The 17,279-nt window shown below is 46.6% G+C and overlaps 1 protein-coding gene across 1 annotated transcript; it reads left to right on the forward strand.

The window, feature by feature from the left end:
• The first annotated feature begins 575 nt into the window (after positions 1–575).
• Positions 576–17,057, forward strand: gpn1 (GPN-loop GTPase 1). Its single transcript, XM_017686413.2, has 14 exons — positions 576–766; positions 1,352–1,445; positions 1,586–1,625; positions 3,251–3,317; positions 3,412–3,449; positions 3,566–3,644; positions 4,917–5,011; positions 6,804–6,849; positions 8,948–9,094; positions 10,192–10,274; positions 10,467–10,506; positions 11,825–11,915; positions 13,345–13,458; positions 16,037–17,057. Exons 1-14 carry the CDS (start codon positions 605–607, stop codon positions 16,126–16,128), a joined length of 1,188 nt encoding a protein of 395 aa, XP_017541902.1. The 5' UTR covers positions 576–604; the 3' UTR covers positions 16,129–17,057.
• Positions 17,058–17,279: the final 222 nt, after the last annotated feature.

A 17,279-nucleotide genomic window follows, 5' to 3' on the forward strand; every position in this document is an offset into this window, starting at 1 on the left:
AATCTCTCAGCGTCCGTCTCAGTGAAGAGCTGCTAAAGGAAGCATCTGGACCACGCCGAGGAAAGTTCATCAGTCAGTGGTCATTTACCAGAATATGTGGACTATTCTAAACACTGGAATTACCCTCTCCTTCCCTTCCACTTCACCGCCTCCCTCACACCGCCGGGTTTGTAGTGGATCCAGCAGCTTATAAGACAGGATGAGATGAGATGAGATGAGATGAGATGAGATGAGATGAGATTAAATGAGATGAGATGAGATGAGATGAGGCTTTATTGTCATCCGCTTCACATGTGGTACTTGAGGTGGAACGAAGTAGTGAACTCAAGGTCCCAGTTAAACTCCCAAAAGTAACAATAAACATATATAACAAAAAAACATTTTTACTAACAATTTTCTTACAAATGAAGTTGAGAAAAACACATTTAAGAAGATTTTCTTTCTTAAGACTCTTTACTGTCCACACCTGGGAGTGGCGCACTGGTACCGTGTTGGTCTCACGCCAGTGGAGTTTTGTCTCCCTCTAGCGGATAAAGGCAGCATCGACTCTTAAGACCTTCACGGCATTTTTACGACAGTGGCACTGTGAGTGTTTGCGTTCAGCATGGCTGCTGCGGGTGGAGGAGCCGCGGGGAAGGAGCCCGGAGGAGGAGAACCGGGAGGAGAGAACGCGTCCGCGGGGCTCAGAGACGGAGAACCGGAGGAGAAGCCGGTGTGTCTGATAGTGCTGGGCATGGCGGGCTCCGGAAAAACCACCTTTGTTCAGGTAAACCGGAGCGCTCTGTCCAACTTTCCGCTCCACCTTAAATGCGCCGCAGTTGGGCTCTGCCGCGGGGGCGCCGCGCGGTAACTACCGAGCCATTTAAGGTGGAACGGACAATTGGAATGAAGTAGCCGACTTTAGTCTCGTACATACACATAAAATACAAGCACGGACGCCACAGCGCCCTGAAGCTCCACCTGCAGCTCTGTGCTCGAATACGCGGGACTGGGAAACCCCACCCGCCCTCCACAATCCCCCCAGCATCCCCCCAGCCTTGGGGATGTGAGGTCACTCAGTGGGTTTGGTGTGAAGTGGTCCAGACGTCTTTACAGTGGTGGTGATGGGAACCAGGCGTCGCCATGACTACAACACAGATATAGACACTTTATTTACCATCCAGAACCACCAGAGAACCTACACGAGTCTTCTGAGCTTATCTGGGATGCTGATGATGGGAAACGGTGGCGTTCTCTCAGCTCCACAGCGCGCAGAGCATCTCTACATGTCAAATCTGCCGCGACAGTATTTGAGTGTTTACAGTAGATTAGATTATTAGAATTAACCTTGTTTGACCTTCTGTCCTTCCAGCAACTCACCGCCTTCCTCCACACCAAGAAGTCTCCTCCTTACGTCATTAACCTCGACCCTGCGGTCCATGAGGTCCCTTTTCCAGCCAATATCGGTAAGATGACTTCGTTTATTGAGTTATGGGAGCGATGGAAGAGCAGCTGTATGTGATGTCACGGCGGATGGATGTGTGCGCTGCCTCGTGATTCACTGAGTTTAATAAGCAGTGTTCTCTCTCTTCTCTTCCATCTGCAGATATCAGAGACACCGTGAACTACAAAGAAGTGATGAAACAGTATCCTTGGGGTCGTGGGGTCTGACCGCTCTGCTCCCGTGGCTGAGCTCAGCGGGCAGTACTAAAAGTAGTCAGGTTTAAGTTAAGTGATACTTTTTTAATCCCACAACGGGGAAATTCCACCTCCGCATTTAACCCGTCCATGCAGTGAAACACCACATACACACTAGTGAATACACACACACTAGGGGGCAGTGAGCGCTCTCACCCGGAGCGGTGGGCAGCCCTATCCACGGCGCCCGGGGAGCAGTTGGAGGTTAGGTGTCTTGCTCAAGGACACCTCAGTCATGGACCGTCGGCCCTGGGGATCAAACCGGCAACCTTCAGGTCACAGGGCCAGATCCCTGACCTCCAGCCCACGACTGCCCCACAACGGTGTGTAATAGTTTTCAGTGTGTAGTTTTTCTGGGTTTGATCAGCAGTAAAACAGCCACGTTTAAAACGCCTGCAGTGTTCTTTGAGCTGAGGTTCAGAGGGTTCGGTGTGAAATGGTTCAGGTGTCTTTACAGTGGTGGTGATAGGAACCAGACATCGCCATGACGACGACACGTTGGTGGGTAGGTACTTTATTGATCCCTTAGGACGTTTAGCAGCCAGTATCAGTCACACAACACAGGGCAGTGATCATAATAAGGGCAGTGCGATATGAGAAGTAAGAATAAGTACAGAGAAATCTGTCCTCAGGCGTTTATACAGAATCTGTCCTGAGGTCAAAGGGCAGTGCAGTAATGCCTATGAGGAGGCGCAGGTAGCGGCGTGTGGTGACGGTAGAGAATACGTGTGTGTTTATATTGGTGCTGAAATAAAGTGTCCGATAGAGAACAGACCAATGGGAAAATCTCAGCGTCCATCAGAATCAAATCTCACGAATACGACAAAACACGGTCAGCACTTAACAGCAAACCACCTCAACTGCCATGGGCTTTCAGACTGACCCGTGGTGCCTCTGCCCGAATGCTCCTGGTCACACATTCACACACACACACACACACACGCACACAAATATATATGGCAGGTATTATAAACAGCTGTAGCTCAGTTCAGTCTCTGAGGGAATATTTTCATTTAGGAACATTATCATCATCATGGATAAAATAAAACTGATTTGGCGTGAGATTCAGATTCAGTCCTCAGATATAGACACTTTATTTACCATCCAGAACCACCAGAGAACCTACACGAGTCTTCTGAGCTTATATGGAATGTTGATGATGGAAAACAGTGGAAAATCTGGAATAATGAGTTTTCTTTGGGGACTATTTTGCCGCACAGCGCCCTGCATGTCTCCCTCCACCATGAATGGAGTTGAAGTTCTCTAAACTCTCATAAAACAGCGTCTCAGTCATCAGGCAGTGAATTCAGAACCAGCTCATGTAGGAACTTTCTGTAGGAGCTTTTAGAGGGACGTCTGGTTCCCATCACCTCCACTGTGAGGAGCTTTTAGAGGGACGTCTGGTTCCCATCACCACCACTGTGAGGAGCTCTGACTCTGTAAGATTATCTAGAACAGAGCGATTCACAGCTTGTTTACATTTTAACCATTTATTTTATTATGTAGAAGTAGTTTTATCTCGGTGATGATTGAACGCTTTTCCAGTGCTTTCCAGTCTTTGACTCTGGTACAGATACGGATTAGGCCCAAACGGAGGAATCGTCACATCTTTGAACTTGTTTGCGACCCGGTTTGATCAGGTAATCCACAGGCAGCCTGTAGGTGGCACTGTTTGTTAGCTGTCAGTGGATATATTGGTGTCTAACCGTGTTTCCTTCCTCATTGCTCCGTCAGGTCATGAAGTTCATTGAGAAGAAGCAGCACAACCATCAGTGAGTGTCTGTCAGGCGGAGGTTTGGTGCCTGCGTAGTGGATTAGGGTCATTTTATGGTTTAGTCTCATGGGGTTTGTCGGGTTGGGCCGTGTAAAGTTTGCTTTATCTTCGCAGGTATGTTTTGATTGACACTCCGGGTCAGATTGAGGTGTTTACCTGGTCAGCGTCCGGAACCATCATAACAGAGGCCCTCGTACGTATCTTACTCATCTACACCGACGCCGTGGCGAAGAGGTCGGAGACTCTTCAGAATGACGTTATCCAGTAAACGAGCAGGGTTTTATTTAGTGGTGATTAAAATGGTAAATAATTTACAAAAGAGATTTAAAGAGAAATTTTTAATCTAAATTGGCCCCGAATTCGAAGGCAGAGCTCTTTACTGCTCTACTCGCTTTACTTCCTACATGTTTGTTTACTGCGATTTCTTTCCTCTGGAAAATAAGCCACGTGTCTCTCCCAGCCTGAGTATCTAAAACGGATCTCAGCCCATTCCCACGAGACGGAGGAGGAAAAATCACCTCTTTTGGTTTGTTTTTATTTGTTGTTGTTGTTGTTGTTGTTGTTTATTTATAACTGTTGTTTATAAATTATTTTCTTAACCTTTTATCTTAGAATCTCAATAATAATTTATTTTCTCAAAATATTGTTTCTGTGTCTTAAGGCGTTTACATTCTCCCATAATTGTCTTGGTATCTCAAAATAAGTTGTTCTCTCTAAATACTGTCTTAGTTTCTTAAACTTATTTTCCTTGCGTTTTGAGATAATGTATGAAAGAATGGATGCTGTTTGAAAAGAAGGTATTTTGGAGTAATATGGCGTAATAAGTTGCTAAGTCAGTGTTTTGACCCAGTGAGAAAATAATTGAATATAGTAGAATATATAAAAAACGTACATTAGCGGTTATAAAGATGCCAAGTTGATATGCTGAGAAAGTAAGGCGGTATATCGGAAAGCTAAGGTGTTATTTTGAGATACTAAGTCAGCGTTTAAAAGCGCGAGTCCCTGTTTTAAGACACTAAGTTCATATTTTGACGTCCTGCTGCTGAAACAGAGCGAGAGATGAACTTACGCTCTTTTTCTCCTCTGCCTGGCAGAACGGGACTTCCGTTACAGCTGGACTGAGACGGGAAGTCAAAGCAGGTTATTTTAACTGCGGTTTATGTTTGTGGGGGTTTGTTGAACCAGAGGAGAGAGAGACGCTGCATAACGGCCGGTTCTGCTGAAAAGTCCGATAAACAGCGCGAACGTGATGTAGATGCTGAACAGAAGTGCGGTTTCCAATAATGAAAGTATAAAGGTCTCTCAGTAATTTAGCCCCGGTGTATTGATTTCTCATGATTGCTTGTCCAAGTCATTGATTTGTTTCTTGCTTCGTTGAGGAGGACCAATCAGGGTGTCCCCAAACTTTTGATGGGCGGCGCACATAGTGAGAGCTTCCCCTTATTTCTGTGTGGTTGTGTTTCAGGCCTCCTCCTTTCCCTGCGTGGTGATGTATGTGATGGACACGTCCCGCAGTGTGAATCCGGTCACGTTCATGTCCAACATGCTGTACGCCTGCAGGTCAGCAGAAATAATCACTTTATTATGAATAGAAGATTAATAGAAATAGTCCTTATATCATATAATGCATTCACTGCATCGACCAGCCGGTTCTGAGACAGTGTCCCCCCTCCGGGCCGTCAGCACTGCTGGCGTATCGGCCTACGGGCCTGTGAATCTACACCTCATCCACATCTCAACAGACTCACTCTGACCTGAACGTATAGACTGACGTCTAACGATATTTGATATTTAGAGTCTACATGTTTATGTATTTAAGTACCAAAAGGGGCTACATGGTACTTAAATATAGAAATATACACCTTAGACTCTTTTTTTGTACAGTAATATTTTCTGAAATAAAAGCTATGATATGTAGAGTTGGTACACATCAGATACAGCTAGAACAGCTCCAGCTCTTCTGAGAAGGCTTTCCACAAGGGTTAGGAGTGTTTATGGGAATTTCTGACCATTCTTCCAGAAGCGCATTTGTGAGGTCAGACACTGATGTTGGACGAGAAGGCCTGGCTCACAGTCTCCGCTCTAATTCATCCCAAAGGTGTTCTATGGGGTTGAGGTCAGGACTCTGTGCAGGCCAGTCAAGTTCTTCCACACCAAACTGGCTCATCCATGTCTTTATGGACCTGCTTTGTGCACTGGTGTGCAGTCATGTTGGAACAGGAAGGGGCCGTCCCCAAACTGTTCCCACAAAGTTGGGAGCGTGAAATTGTCCAGAATCTCTTGGTGCTGAAGCTTTAAGAGTTCCTTTCACTGGAACTGAGGGGCCGAGCCCAACTCCTGAAAAACAGCCCCACACCATGATCCCCCCTCCACCAAACTTTACACTCGGCACAATGCAGTCAGACAAGTACCGTCTCCTGGCAACCGCCAAACCCAGACTCGTCCATCGGATTTCCAGACGGAGAAGCGTGATTGGTCACTCCAGAGAACACGTCTCCACTGCTCTAGAGTCCAGTGGCGGCGCTTTACTCCACTGCACTCCACGCTTTGCATTGCGCTTGGTGATGTAAGGCTTGGATGCAGCTGCTCGGCCATGGAAACCCATTCCATGAAGCTCTCTACGCTGTTCTTGAGCTGATCTGAAGGCCACATGAAGTTTGGAGGTCTGTAGTGATTGGCCGAAATGAGTTTCCTCCGCAGGGTGTCTGGACTCTCCCTTAGAGATAGTGAGAGGTTCGGTCATCCGGGAGGGACTCGGAGTAGAGCCGCTGCTTCTCCATGTCGAGAGGAGCCAGCTGAGGTGTCACAGGCAAGTCCACCTGAGAGGAGACCCCGGGGAAGACCCAGGACACGCTGGCGTGACTATATCGCCCAGCTGGCCTGGGAGCGCCTCGGAATCCCCCCCCAGGGAGCTAGTGGAAGTGGCTGGGGAAAGGGAGGTCTGGGCCTCATTGCTTACGATGCTGGCCCTGCGACCCGAACCCCGGAGAAGCGGAAGATGATGGATGGGTGGATGGATGGATGGGTGGATGGACGGATGGATGGATGGATGGATGGAGTGATGGACTCTAAGGTATATATTTTTGTGTTTAAGTGCCGTGTTGCCCTCTTCTGGTACTTAAATACCTTAAATACAAAACATGTCCACATTAGACTCTGAATATGCAGTTTAATAAACTCTCAGATTCGCACCGTTTGTAAATGTGATGAGACGAAAACCGTGATTTGATTTGATTTGATCGTTTCTGATGTCACGTCAGATTAAAGCTTCTAAAACGGGGATTTAGTGAGACGGTCAGACTGACAGGAGGGGATTTATCTGTATGACAGTATTATGTTGTGTTTTCTGCAGCATCCTCTACAAAACCAAACTGCCCTTCATCGTCGTCATGAACAAGGTAAGGTCATATTCAGGTCATCTGGTGGCCATTGATACAGAAATATGCACATGCCGAGCGATTGGTTCCAATTTATCTCCGGATAATTGCTGGATTTCTTCTCTCCGGAGTGAAAGTGTAACAGTTTTACCTTCACTCCAGTAAAGGAGTAGCGGAGTCTGCTTAGTACTCTTTAGTACTCGGTCAGATTTTTTATATTCTTATTTATATTATTATATTATTCTTATTTTATTTCATTTCATCCTCTTTTGTTGTTGAAATCATCTGTACTGATTTGTGATTTAGTCTCGCCTCTGATCGAAGAGGAATTCTATGTTTTGGTTTTTCTATCTGAATTTTCCAGACCAAATTATAAGGCAAGTCATCCATTGTATGTGTTTGTTTGTTTGTTTATTTATTTATTTATTTTATTATAAAAGTAATACATTAATAAACGTATCACTATATGCTTACGATTTACTGCTGAAAGCCAAAAATCTCTTTTGTGTTATTTTATAAAAATGAAAAATGAAATTATTATGAGGGTTTAAAATGACGTCCCCCGTCTGTTTGACTGGAAAGACGTGTGTTTCTGTGAGTTTAAATGGTTAAATTGAGATTATTTTCTCTAAATTAAAATCCAGGCCTCTTTTTTGCCATGAAGACTGTAATTAATTAAGATTAAGATTAAGAGACGCTTATTAGTCCCACAACGGGGAAATTTCACCTCCGCATTTAACCCATCAGTGCAGTGAAACACCACATACACACTAGTGAACACACACACACACTAGGGGGCAGTGAGCACACTTGCCCGGAGGCTTGACCCCTATATGTACTGAGCCAGGCTGCCAGGGCACTGTGGTTGTGATGTCACAAGACATGGAGGTTTGTTTGCCTCTGTTTGGTTTAGCTCATCTGCAGGCTGTCCATGAGCTCTGGGTTGTGAAGTTAAAGTTCCCGTATTAAAATTTAAGATAAGCTACACTGTCAAAACTGCTAATTATTTTATTTTATTTTATTAAATTGCAGATCTTGTGATTTTAAAACTGCTGTTAAATTTTGACATAACAACTTCTTTCAGCCCTGATTTCAGTGCTGAGGTTTAATCAGAGGCTTTCAGAGTGGCTTGATGTCACGTGCTCTGTTTAAAGGAAACATACAGAGTCAGAGAAGTTCAGTGCTGCTGATGGGAACCAGACGTCTGAAGCGTTTAATGCAAGACGTTTTGTCAGAAGGTTTTAAGCTTAAAATGCTTTTTGTTTGTTTGTTTGTTTGTTTTAATCACTCTGAATGACTCTCTGAGGTGTTTACAGCCCGAACACTGAATCATGTGGAAATCAGTTGAGTTCCCTTTTAAAGGCGGTTTTTCCACCTGATGCCGCTGTAATAGTTTTTTTTTTTTTGGAAAGTACTTTTGTTTTAACTGGAGTCGTAATTTTGTCCAGCTATGGTTAGTTTTATTCCGTGTGGATGCGAGCTGCTCCGTCCACCTCTGTTTCTTTAATGGCTGCTGATTAATGAGAGTTTAAGTGTTTGTGTCTCTCTCTCTCCTGTCTCTCTCTCCTGTGTCTCTCTCTCACTCTCTCCTGTCTCTCTCTCTCTCTCTCCTGTCTCTCTCTCTCTCCTGTCTCTCTCTCTCTCTCCTGACTCTCTCTCTCCTGTCTCTCTCTCTCCTGTCTCTCTCTCTCTCCTGTCTCTCTCTCTCTCCTGTTTCTCTCTCTCCTGTCTCTCTCTCCTGTCTCTCTCTCTCTCTCCTGGCTCTCTCTCTCTCTCCTGTCTCTCTCTCTCTCTCCTGTCTCTCTCTCGCTCTCCTGTCTCTCTCTCTCCTGTGTCTCTCTCTCCTGTCTCTCTCTCTCTCCTGTCTCTCTCTCTCCTGTCTTTCGCTCTCCTGTCTCTCTCTCTCTCTCTCTCTCTCTCTCTCTCTCCTGTCTCTCTCTCTCTCCTGTCTCTCTCTCTCTCCTGTCTTTCGCTCTCCTGTCTCTCTCTCTCTCTCTCTCTCTCTCTCTCTCTCTCTCTCTCTCTCTCTCTCTCTCCTGTCTCTCTCTCTCTCTCTCTCTCTCTCTCTCTCCTGTCTCTCTCTCTCTCTCTCTCTCCTGTCTCTCGCTCTCCCCCACAGACCGATATAATCGATCACAGTTTTGCGGTGGAGTGGATGCAGGACTTCGAGGCCTTTCAGGACGCTCTGAATCAGGAGACGTCGTACGTCAGTAACCTGACCCGCTCCATGAGCCTGGTTCTGGACGAGTTCTACACAAACCTGCGCGTAAGCCGGTGAACCTTAACGCTCACGCCCAGATATCCAGTCTCCGTGTTGCATGCATTAGGGCAGTGGGAGCTTCTGCGATAAACACATCGTTAGAGCAGTGATGACGGAACAGATCTAATGACGTCAGGCTGCGTTCACTCAGCAGGGAAAAGTGGCCCAAATCTGATCTCTTTCTTCATCTGTGGTTCATCTTTATACGTGCTACTCAAATCCCATCCGTATCCGGTCTGCGGCAGAAGATGAAGCTGATCCTCCGGGAGCGACTGGCGTTCGCTGGCAGTCGTGATTGTTTACCCTGGATGAGTTTAAGAGCTGATCTGTTCAGACTGATGAAGCCTACAGGTCACATTTAAAAGATAATGTGACCAGCCAAACAAAAACATCCGATTTAGTGGGAAAATCAGATTCTGGCCTCTTTTACCTGCTGTGGAAACGAAGCCTTAGACATTCAAGTGACATTAAACTTTTATACTGTGGTTTCAGTAAATCACACCGTAAGTTCTTTAATTCAAGCCTGTGATATTAATCATAGTTGTTTAGCATGTCTGCAAGCCTGTTAGTGAGCTGACCAGCCCGGTTCTAGATAAGAAAAGAAGTTTTCAGCCCCTCAGTATAAATAAAATGGGATTGTACCTCATTAGTGCGCTTGGTGCTCGACGCGGGCGGCGTTAGAATCGCAGGGTATTCATTAACAGCAGGGCTTTTGGTGCTGACGCAGTGGCGCAGAGTTCAGTGGTCGGTGTGTTTAAATCGTGGATTTTACAGCAACTTCAGACGCTGCTCAGCCAGTCAGGTTCTAGGACCGGGTCCTTCTTTATGAAGACAGTCATTTCTCTGCCATGTACTCACTGATGCCTGGTTCCTCCCACCAGTCCTTGGTTCCACGCTCCACACATGGAGCACCTTTTAATCTCTCAATCAGAACTTTCCGTTTTTAGAACTGATATTTTGACGGGTTCTGTCCTTGTTTTTAAGCGTTCCAGTTAACGAGTCATGATGGTCAGTTAGTGGTCAGAAGTTATACTTTGATCCATGTTCAGACAATATCAGCCGTTTTTTAATTGATCTCTTTCCGTCCGGATCCGTGTGTGCAGGTTGTGGGTGTGTCGGCTGTAACGGGTTCCGGACTGGACGAGCTGTTCGTTCATGTCGCTGATGCTGCGAAGGAATATGAAGCGTAAGTTTTTCATCCACTCAGAGGCCTCTTTAGAAATTTGGATTCACTTAAGTAGTTACTGTAACAGTGAGATGTTGCAGAAAGTGTGACTACTTACTGCTTAAATATAGGAGGAAACTTTAGTTTGGGTGAGTTTGCACATATTTCATTAATAATTGATTTGTTTTTGCTCCTTTTTTCCTCTTTATTCAGAGAATATCGCCCTGAATATGAGCGGCTGCACAAAGAGCTGGTGAGTAATGCGCTGGTGGGCTGCAGTCAGAAACGTCCATCACAGCCTGCCTCCCTCAGAAATGAAACAGTAGAAGCCGTATCGCCCCCTACGCCTCCTGTAGTGTATTACAGTCCGTCAGAGCGACTGTGTGGATCATATGAACATTATAGAGCTTTTTAAATGAAACAGTAGAAGCCGTATCGCCCCCTACGCTTCCTGTAGTGTATTACAGTCTGTCAGAGCGACTGTGTGGATCATATGAACATTATAGAGCTTTTTAAATGAAACAGTAGAAGCCGTATCGCCCCCTACGCTTCCTGTAGTGTATTACAGTCTGTCAGAGCGACTGTGTGGATCATATGAACATTATAGAGCTTTTTAAATGAAACAGTAGAAGCTGTATCGCCCCCTACGCTTCCTGTAGTGTATTACAGTCTGTCAGAGCGACTGTGTGGATCATATGAACATTATAGAGCTTTTTAAATGAAACAGTAGAAGCCGTATCGCCCCCTACGCTTCCTGTAGTGTATTACAGTCTGTCAGAGCGACTGTGTGGATCATATGAACATTATAGAGCTTTTTAAATGAAACAGTAGAAGCCGTATCGCCCCCTACGCTTCCTGTAGTGTATTACAGTCTGTCAGAGCGACTGTGTGGATCATATGAACATTATAGAGCTTTTTAAATGAAACAGTAGAAGCCGTATCGCCCCCTACGCTTCCTGTAGTGTATTACGGTCTGTCAGAGCGACTGTGTGGATCATATGAACATTATAGAGCTTTTTAAATGAAACAGTAGAAGCCGTATCGCCCCCTACGCTTCCTGTAGTGTATTACAGTCTGTCAGAGGGACTGTGTGGATCATATGAACATTATAGAGCTTTTTAAATGAAACAGTAGAAGCCGTATCGCCCCCTACGCTTCCTGTAGTGTATTACAGTCTGTCAGAGCGACTGTGTGGATCATATGAACATTATAGAGCTTTTTAAATGAAACAGTAGAAGCCGTATCGCCCCCTACGCTTCCTGTAGTGTATTACAGTCTGTCAGAGTGACTGTGAAACAGTAGAAGCCGTAAACATAAACAGTTAACTATGGCTTACAGTGCTGACCAAATCCAGGACCAGAAGCCTGGATTTGAGAGCCCCTCTTACAGGGCATTTTAAGTGATCTGCGAGTTTGTCGTTTAGCTGCTTTCGTTGCTGACTCATTTCTCTTTATTGAGAAAAACCTTTTTTGGGGGAAAAGCTACGACTGACCGGTAGAGACTTTTGGAGGATGTTGGTGACGTGGGCTTTGTTTGATGCGAAGCCTTTTAATTTCCTTTCTTGCTCCCAGGCCGAGGCTCAGACTAAGAAACAGCAGGAACAGCTGGAGCGCCTCCGGAAAGACATGGGCGAAGTTTCTATGGAAACGCCCGTGGAGCCAGGTACTGTGATTCAGGAAACCGACACAACATGCACTCGGACTCAGTACTGCGGCCTGATTGGCCTCTGTGCAGAAACGATCTGAGCATGAATAGAGTCCTGTTCTCTTAATGGACTCCTTCACGAGCCCCTCAGCTCTCTGTGCTTTAATTAGAGCCGGTCCAGTCGTGAGCAGAGAAAAAGGCCGAATTACTCATCAGTTGCGAGAAAATAACTGAATTAATTTGTGCTCTCAACTAATTTAAGAGCAAAGAAATGAATCATGTTAATTTATAACTGGTTGCATTTGTAAGCGGTGATGTGTGTGGTGACTTTATCCTCACCTGGATAAACAAACGCCGCTCAGCTCCGCCCTCTAAAGACGTCATTAACGACCATCAAATAAACAAACGCCGCTCAGCTCCGCCCTCTAAAGACGTCATTAACGACCATCAAATAAACAAACGCCGCTCAGCTCCGCCCTCTAAAGACGTCATTAACGACCATCAAATAAACAAACGCCGCTCAGCTCCGCCCTCTAAAGGCGTCATTAACGACCATCAAATAAACAAACGCCGCTCAGCTCCGCCCTCTAAAGACGTCATTAACGACCATCAAATAAACAAACGCCTCTCAGCTCCGCCCCCTAAAGACGTCATTAACGACCATCAAATAAACAAACGCCTCTCAGCTCCGCCCCCTAAAGACGTCATTAACGACCATCAAATAAACAAACGCCTCTCAGCTCCGCCCTCTAAAGACGTCATTAACGACCATCAAATAAACAAACGCCGCTCAGCTCCGCCCTCTAAAGACGTCATTAACGACCATCAAATAAACAAACGGCGCTCAGCTCCGCCCTCTAAAGACGTCATTAACAACCATCAAATAAACACACGCCGCTCAGCTCCGCCCTCTAAAGACGTCATTAACGACCATCAAATAAACAAACGCCACTCAGCTCCGCCCTCTAAAGACGTCATTAACGACCATCAAATAAACAAACGGCGCTCAGCTCCGCCCTCTAAAGACGTCATTAACAACCATCAAATAAACACACGCCGCTCAGCTCCGCCCTCTAAAGACGTCATTAACGACCATCAAATAAACAAACGCCGCTCAGCTCCGCCCTCTAAAGACGTCATTAACACCATCAAATAAACAAACGCCGCTCAGCTCCGCCCTCTAAAGGCGTCATTAACGACCATCAAATAAACAAACGCCGCTCAGCTCCGCCCTCTAAAGGTGAAATCGCGCCGTTTAGTCTGAGCTTCTGTTGTTTTAATCACACCCACAATGAGTTTTCTGCTGTTTTCATTTTTTATTGAAGACTTTGATTGTGGACGTTTTAAATTCCTTCTCCGTCTCCGTTTCCCCCCTTTTAGGTTTGCAGTTCTAGTTGAGGTGTTTTCTTCCTGGCTTTTCTTACATGTTCTTGTATTGCTTCTGCAGAACCGTCGGACATCAGCGGCCCGAGTGACCTTATCTTCACCCGCGGGAACCCTGAAGTGGACGAAGAGGAAGAAGAGGAAATGGGCAGTGACACAGATGACATTGATCACCAAGGTAACCGTCAGTGCGCAGCAGCAGCAGCGCTGTCAGGGCTGGTCTTCAGATCTGCGGTGTTGAAAAGCCTCGCGGCTGTGCGGGTTTTGCTTGTTGAGGACATCGTTGTGGGTTGTGGCTGCTTGAGCACGTGAACAGACGTTTTCCGATCCTCACTAAAAGCCTTCTGTAACCACTCCGCTCCAGGTCTTCTGTCTCCCGCTCCTCGCTCCCACGCCGGAGAAACTTGCTGATTTTTATTTTGCGCCGTGAACGGATGAACGACACGCTACTTTATTTCATGAGCTGTATCGTTTATGGCCGTTATTAAATCAAAACCGTGCATGCTGGGAATGAGGCTGCTTTGGACGGATCTACCGTAGATCCGTGTTTTCCTTGGGGTTTTTTTTCCTGCCACGCAGGGGCATTTTCATTATGTTAATTATCTAATTATTGTCAATTAAATAATCTTGGAATGGAGTTGTTCTCCTCTCATGATTAGTGTATTGCTTATCATATAAAGCCATAGAACCCCTTAAAATCCCAAGCTTATTATATAAAAGAATTATTATTCCGTAACTACAGGGACTTCAGTGCGAACTGATCGGGTTATTCTTAGATTAGAGAAGTGCATAATAAACTTTGGGCCCACCGACGAACCCATGACCTGTTTAGGCGTTAGAATCTTTAACTTCTTCCCTTGTGTTAGTCTTCAGCCGGCAGCAGCCGTCCGTGTCCTGCACAGCCATACAAAGACGTGATTAATGCCCAAGTTAGTGGGGAGAGTTAAGCCTTCCCTTGGGGGCAGTCGTGGGCTGGAGGTCAGGGAACCGGCCCTGTGACCGGAAGGTCGCCGGTTCGATCCCCAGTGCTGACAACACATGACTGAGGTGTCCTTGAGCAAGAACCCCTGACCCCCAACTGCTCCCCGGGCGCCGTGGATAGGCCTGCCCACCGCTCCGGGCACTTCACGGATGGGTTAAATGCGGAGGTGGAATTTCCCCGTTTGTGGGATTTAAAAAAGTATCACTTACCTTTAAAAATATAAGTAAAATAACATCAATTTCATTAATGATCATACAAAAATAGAGGAATTTAGCAGTTAGGCTACTAACTCTGCCTGCTGGAAGAGTGACTGCAGTCTGGTGGTCGGGATGCCCTCAGCATGCCGGCGTGGAGACGGCTGCAGCTCCAGTAGGCGCTGTATCGGTGGGAGGCAGCCTGGCTTTGGCTGCAGGCAGACGAGGGAGGCTGGAGCAGCAGGTTCCTGTAGGCGGTGATGGAAGACGCTGCTGAAAAGCCGCGCTAAGCTGCTGAATGGAGGTTATTCTGCTGTTTTGTTGGTGGCTTTATTTATTTGTTTATTTATTGAATTATTCTTTCCTGTTCCCTCCTACGCTGCTCTCTTAACGGAGAGGAACAGTTCCAACCTTTCAAGAATATAGGCCCCGCCCACAAATACGCTCGCCCTGAGAGAACCCCAGGCGTTCTAACGGGAGAACGTTTTCTGTAATGCTGCAGCCGTCTTGCCTTTCCCCCTGCGTGGACCGACTCGAGTCGACTCGACTCTTCTTTTGGTACCAGCTACTAATTTTCCACTGCGGATGTGGAGCCCCTTCCACATCGCTGGTCATCATAGCGACACGGCATAAAACTGCTGTGACGTGAAGGAGACACATTTGGTTCCGTCGGCCGTGTGGGCGCTGCGCTGTCCCGTCTCTGCGCTGTCCCGTCTCTGCGCTGTCCCGTCTCTGCGCTGTCCCGTCTCTTCGCTGTCCCGTCTCTTCGCTGTCCCGTCTCTTCGCTGTCCCGTCTCTTCGCTGTCCCGTCTCTGCGCTGTCCCGTCTCTGCGCTGTCCCGTCTCTTCGCTGTCCCGTCTCTTCGCTGTCCCGTCTCTTCGCTGTCCCGTCTCTGCGCTGTCCCGTCTCTGCGCTGTCCCGTCTCTTCGCTGTCCCGTCTCTGCGCTGTCCCGTCTCTTCGCTGTCCCGTCTCTGCGCTGTCCCGTCTCTGCGCTGTCCCGTCTCTGCGCTGTCCCGTCTCTTCGCTGTCCCGTCTCTTCGCTGTCCCGTCTCTGCGCTGTCCCGTCTCTGCGCTGTCCCGTCTCTTCGCTGTCCCGTCTCTGCGCTGTCCCGTCTCTGCGCTGCCTGACGGCTGTTTATTTATCGGATTTATTGTTTTTGTTTCTAGCTTCGTTTTTTTCGCACTTTGTACTGTCCGTTTTTGTTCCGTGTTGCTCCGTGTCATTCCTGGAGGAACGTAAATTCGCTCCACTGTGCTCTTGCACACGGATGGAATGACGACAATAAAAGCCTCTTGACTTGACCTGACGGAGGTCAAGTACCAGGTACCAGATTTGCCTGGTGGACAACCAAAAAAAGCCAGTCAAGTCAAGCCAGTGGAAAAGCGGCTCAGGTGTTCTTTAAATGGAAAATAACAAGAAATAAATCACAAATAAAAGTAAAGCGACGCGATCGCAGCAGCTCGGAATTCCACTGCAGCATCGCTGTCGGATGACACCTTGATGACCGACGTGACGGTGGCCGAGTTCTTAAGTTTGGTCCGAGCTCCTTTAACTCTCTCCATTTCCTCTTCCCCGCAGTTACGGAGGAGAGCAAAGAGAGCACGTCGTTCTCCAGCTTCCTGACCGAGAGGAAGAAGGTGGTGCAGGTGCGAAACAGGAAATCACAGTGAGGGCAAGACGACGAACGGGTCAGGAAGCTGCGCCTCGGGCCTTGACCTCTGAACGCCGAGCTTTCTGAGGACCTAGGAGTCACAGTCAGCCTGCTGCAGTTTGATTGGCTTTGGGCAGCAGAGCTGAAGTGGCGCCAGTACAAACAAACCGTTCTGCCCGAAGCAGCTGCAGCCGACGCAACTTCAGCTGCGGCGTGACGAGAGCGGATCAGCGCAGGGATTTCTGAGGATTTACCGTTTGACGAAACAGCTCGGCTCTGTTCCGGTGCCACAGACGTTTAGAAGCAGTGAAGGAGGAGGATGTTCAGGATGTTCCCGTCTGGCTCTCTTGTTTCCTCTGATGTACAGTCGCATGTAAAAGTTTGCGTCAGTCAAATTCCATGTTTTGTCGGTTTGTCAGAAATAGGGGAATGCGTTCAGTGCACAGTTCCTGTCTATTTGCTGAATTTAACATTTCGGAAAAGAGATAAACACAATGTGGCTTGTGGAAAAGTTACGGCATATGTGTTTTATCTTCTCCAATATGTTTAAATAAATAGGAATTGTGCTCTAAAGTTCTCCGAGTTCTGTTGGGAGAGTGAGATGCATGTAAACATGTCATTTGGTGGGGCTTTTGCATGTGACTGTACACATTCATACAGTTTTCCAGATCCAGGCTCATCCCATTCCCAGAAACACGAAGCACTTTCTCAGTTTAAAGTCCACTTCGACAGTTTATCCGGATAAATGAAAAATCCTGCTTTGTGAATGAATCTGGCTCATCATGTTTATCTACTTCTTATTCCCTTGTGTGCTAGAACGTTCTGTCCTTCATTCAAACCAGATTAGTGTCTCTAACGCTCTTATCTAGTATCATACACGTTTCGGACTGTTAAGAAATGCTGTATTTTGACTCTGTTATGAAAATAAAATATTTTACAGATACAGGACCAGCTGTAAGGTGCGGTACTCAGTAAAACGCCGTGTTTATGGTGGAAAGGCGAAACGGTGTCCGTATAAAGAAGGCAGTGATGTAAATTAAAGATTCCCAAAATTAAAATATCTTGTTATGCAGGATAAAACATCAATAAAGTACAATATGGCCTAGCATATTGGAACAAGTGCCTTAAAACAAGCTTCCTTTGGGCGTAAGAGGGAAGAAAAACACTTTT

This window comes from Pygocentrus nattereri, chromosome 10 (genome assembly GCF_015220715.1).
Source record: "Pygocentrus nattereri isolate fPygNat1 chromosome 10, fPygNat1.pri, whole genome shotgun sequence".
Lineage (NCBI taxonomy): Eukaryota > Metazoa > Chordata > Actinopteri > Characiformes > Serrasalmidae > Pygocentrus > Pygocentrus nattereri.